The sequence below is a fragment of the Atta colombica genome, unplaced genomic scaffold, assembly GCF_001594045.1.
Source record: "Atta colombica isolate Treedump-2 unplaced genomic scaffold, Acol1.0 scaffold105, whole genome shotgun sequence".
Taxonomy (NCBI): Eukaryota; Metazoa; Arthropoda; class Insecta; order Hymenoptera; family Formicidae; genus Atta; species Atta colombica.
In genome coordinates, this window is record NW_017259190.1 from 479,583 (window position 1) to 484,333 (window position 4,751).

The following is a 4,751-nucleotide window of genomic DNA, read 5'->3' on the forward strand; positions in this document are numbered from 1 at the left end:
GGGAATGTTTTTTCGATTGATGAATGATTTGAATATAAACACAGAAAAAATGAAAGATGACTGATATGAATTGTATAAAAGGAAATTCAGTTTTGCGTCATAAATCATGCCCAGATACAATAACAAGAAGAACATTGTACAATGATAGAATGTAATTGTATAGAAAATATCATGGAAACTGCATTCTAGTTATAGCTAACACGAGGAGTGCAAGCATAAATCGAAATAAAATCGTAGACACACATAATTGGAGCAAAAGTATATGGATTTACAAATTTCAACAAGAGTGGATTATTTACATTTTCTACATTATTTAAGGCTGAGATTGATCGTCATTAATATAATTTCATTTGTTGTAAATCCATGGGATATGTCAACAAAATACAACATTTGCGAAAATTATACATAGAGTGGATCGAAAGACCACTTACGCAATTCGGTTAATAGTTAGATTGACTGTCGACAACGTCACAAGATGGCTACAAAGGGATAAAAGACATATGGCCAATATAAATATAATTAAGAGATTTGTTTTAATTTATAAATACAAAGTTTCTCAGAACGTGATGCATGTATTATTGACGCACAACGTAAATTCTAAATAAGACAATATAGATCAAACATGTCCAAAAAAACAAGCGCACAAGCACTTTCTTCTTCACAATTCTTAATTTAATACTATATCTTGCTTTGTTATATATAGGTTACAGATAGAAGCGTTTAATACTCTTTTATTATCGCTCATATATCAAAACGTTATTTAATTAGAAAGCTAAAAATATTTTAACATTACCTTATTAAATTCTCGTTGGGTGTCCTGTATCTATTTTGTACAGATGTCTTGTTTCCATCGACTGAAAGATATATATTTTTGTGTTAATTCCTTGCATTAAACGATGCTTTAATAATGTTGAAATAATATATCATAATATTTAATATTTACCTCTGCCATGTCTGTGTACTCGACCAGCTTCTTGAAACGCAAAATGAGCGCGGAAGAAGGCCCGCAGGATGGCCCATCTAAATACGGCGACCGGATCAGCGCCGACTAACTCTCGCACGAAAGCAAGAGAAGAATTTTTCAGTACTCCGACTACGCCATCGGGTCGCATCAAATCTAGATTCTTTTCTCTCATATTGGCAGCTTGATACTTGACCGCACCAGCATAATGACGAACAACAAACGCCGCTTCTCGGCGCTGTGGCGCTTCGTAAAACGGATTTTCTTTATTAACAGTGTTAAATTTCTGTAGCAACGTTTCGTTTGTTGCACCAGGAAAGCTACGAAACAAAGTTAAATGTTTGAAATATATTTATTTCAAAAACTTGTGAAAAAGTGTATTCAAGAGATAATACTAACTTGCACTGATCGTCAAGAAGACATAAAAGACCGTTTGGTTTCCCTTCGATGAGATTAAGACATCCAGAGTTGTCGCTGTACCCTATGTCTGTCCATCTAATCCCCTGCTTTCTGTATTCTCGTTGTTCGTATTGGAAAACATGTTGGTTAAAGTAATGTTGTAATTGTTCATTCGCATAATTAATGCATAACTGCTCGAAACTATTACACGTTTTAAAATCTTCAAAGCCAAATATGTCTAATACACCTATACTATTGCCTTGATGATCTCTGAGAGTATCTTTTTTAGAAAGTAGGGCATGATTCACCTAACACAAATAATAAATTATTTTATGTGTCGTGCAGTTAATAACCATAATTGTTTATATAAACGAAGGCATTTATATTACCTGCAACACAATCCAATCAAATAAAGCTCCATACAAACACTTTGCCATGGCATCGCGTGCCGCAATCGCTTCGGGAAGTCTATAGTTAATAACTAAAGTCTCTCCGGAAGCTCTTGCACGTTTGGCAGTGAGTGCAGCTAACAGAGTTTCTTGTTTTACTCGGAGAAGCTCTGATATCAATGCAACTACTTCTGGATTTTTAACACCTACAGCTTCGTCGTGATGGTGATACGATTTTCTCGGATAAAATTCAACATTACCTAAATCAAGAAGTTTGTTCTTTTCAGCTAAACTTCTAGCACAGATGCACTTTCATCCTTTCTTTTTTCTCTCCACATTGAAGAAAAAAAGAGAAAATATGAATGGAGCAAGAAGTTTATTTAAAAAGAACAAGCTTAAGAATCCAGAGTTAATTTAATGATGCATATGGTATGGACATGGGCGCCGACAGAATTACTTGCAGGGAGGTGCACTCAGAAGAATTCAAATTTGAAATAAATTTGGATAGCAATCAAGATAATTCAAGTTTTTCAACATTGATTTTTCTAAAATTGATTTTCCAAAGTTTTATTACAAATATTAATTAATATTTATGCACTTAATTTTCAATTGAAAAAATTATTTTCACATTATGTGATTTATTTTTTTCCTATAGATTTTCCATTTCCCAATTATATTATAAAGAATACAAATGCACTCCCTTGTACTTCCCTCGCGGCGCCCATGGATATGGATGAGTTGATAATCACCTAGTAAAAGGACTGCCGACAGAACTGCGAAGAGTCGTCTTTGCTTCTCTGCTGTAAAGCCCACCATTTCCATAGATTGTTTTAATCTCGAGAATTCATGTCGTTCATCAATATTTTCTAGTCCGTAACAACCGCTTTTATTTAAGTAATTGTACCGATCACAGCTCTCCAAATGCAACAGCTGTTTCTCTTGCTCGTTTGCGCCAGCCAATAAGTAATAAAACACGTGATAATTCCTCTCATTCCGTCCTTGAGAAACAATCCTGGATTTCTCGAGAAGGTATTTTTGAACCACAGCACTATAAAATGCATTTAGATCACTTTTGTTACAGTTTATATTTAGTATATTATATTATATTATACATTATTATTGTTTATTACATACCCATGAACCATTCCATTTTCTTTGTAATTTACTTGAATAAATTTTCCAAAGCGACTGCTATTGTTATTATGGGCAGTTTTTGCATTACCAAATGCTTCTAGAACAGGTCCAGCGCTGAGTATCGTTTGTTCCACACCGCTGCCATGTGAACCCTTTTGACTAAGTGCTGTCAAATGATGTAACAAGAAATTCGTTGATTCAGTTTTACCAGAACCGCTTTCACCACTGATAACGATACATTGATTCTTCTTCTCCTTAAGCATACAATGATAAGCTGCATCGGCTATGGCAAATATATGAGGAGGTATGTCTGGACCCAGCCTTCTGTTTTGATATAATTTTACATATTTTGGATTATAGATAGGATAGAATTTGAATGGATTCAAGGCAATCAGTATACTGCCAACGTAAGTATATATATTGCCAGCCAAAAACCTCGCCCTCAGATTGTCCAACAATGTTTGCTCATTCAGATCTGGAAGCTGACATAGATCTGGGTATTCCTTGTCACGTGGTTGATAAAGGAATCTATTAAAATAGTCCTTTAGGAGTTGAGGATCCATAGGAAACCTACTGTCAGACCATAAATAGTCTGGTTGCTTTTTTCGTAGATAAAATCTGAAAGATAAAGGGAAAATTATTTTGTAATAAATCACTCTAAATCGAGCATTAACAATAAAACGTAATTATGTTGAAATATAATATAAGACCTGTAGTATTCTTGCTGAGTATCATTTTTTGGCCACAGTAACATGAGTGCTACGGGGCATTCAGCGGGGCCAAGTCTTCTTTCCTTACATTCTTGACCAACAGAATTCCCTACCACTTCTGCTAACTCATAGCCATTCGAAACAGAAGCTTCAATCAGTCCGAGTCTTTCAATAATACATTCTACAATCTCGGCTGATGAAGTTTGTTTCGTAGCTTTAATGGAGAGCGCCTCATATTCAGGGCTCCATTCACCCACGAATACTTGCACTACTCCAGATCCACTGTTGTCCATTTTTCAACCCTGAAATCATGATTACAAAGCTAAAAAATAATCTATTTAATATTACATAAATCAAATCATTTTAATAGCATACCTGGTATTGAAGAGGGTTAGCAAATATATCCTCTATCATCTATATAGTATTTCAAATGCGTTGTTTCTCCTTCTTGTTTACTCGTTATATACAACCACTGATTTAAGCGTTTAAAATAATTATTATACATTTTGTTTTACAAGCTTGGTACAATACAACGTCAATGTTTATAATTATTTACACGCGTTAAATCTATATTATACTTTTGATGCAATTTGGATTATTTCTTGCCAAATACATTTGCCAATTGGCTAGGTTTTGAGAGGTAATCAATTTTAATTATACGCGTATCACTTAAAATTTTAAAAATAAATTTATGTGATATAAAATAAAAATTTGTATCTCTCCTGGTCATAAAGAATATCAATAAGAAATTGTAAAGCCCTTCCAAATTATTTCTAGGTCTTTCTCAATATATCATAGAGTATTCCAACCATTGGTTAATAATTAATGTAATAAAATAGAGAATTATTATATTCCTTCTTTTATAGATTTATACGCTCAGTCAATTCGATAGGTCCTTGTTCCTGATTTGTTCATTAAGAGTTAGAGTATTTTTATAATTGTAGAATAGCCTGTTTTATCTGAATATCATGCGTTTAACACGGACTGTCCATTGGAACCTCTCCGACAGCATTAAATTATTATCACAACATTCACTGAACAGGTGACAAGCGTGGGTGTGCTATTGTTGGTAGGCAGTAACTTAGTTTCCTTGTTCTGACAAAAATCCAAGGTTTCCAGAGCGCATTGTAAATATTCTCGTGCCTCTTGAGTATTTCA

At 34.0% G+C, this 4,751-nt stretch overlaps 1 protein-coding gene across 2 annotated transcripts in view; it reads right to left on the reverse strand.

Annotated features, from left to right (window-relative positions):
- The window catches only part of LOC108691341 (unconventional myosin-IXa-like), a 10,499-nt gene extending 6,279 nt beyond the window's left edge, over nt 1-4,220 (reverse strand). For both annotated transcript variants that reach the window (XM_018199048.1, XM_018199040.1), the window contains exons 1-8: nt 3,969-4,220; nt 3,594-3,895; nt 2,884-3,501; nt 2,499-2,797; nt 1,750-2,009; nt 1,361-1,668; nt 944-1,281; nt 794-854 (exon numbers count right to left, since the gene is read on the reverse strand). In XM_018199048.1, the coding sequence (XP_018054537.1) occupies nt 794-854; nt 944-1,281; nt 1,361-1,668; nt 1,750-2,009; nt 2,499-2,797; nt 2,884-3,501; nt 3,594-3,886 (2,177 nt within the window). In that variant the 5' untranslated portion in view covers nt 3,887-3,895; nt 3,969-4,220. The remainder of the gene's footprint in view (nt 1-793; nt 855-943; nt 1,282-1,360; nt 1,669-1,749; nt 2,010-2,498; nt 2,798-2,883; nt 3,502-3,593; nt 3,896-3,968) is intronic.
- Between the last annotated feature and the right edge of the window lie 531 nt (nt 4,221-4,751).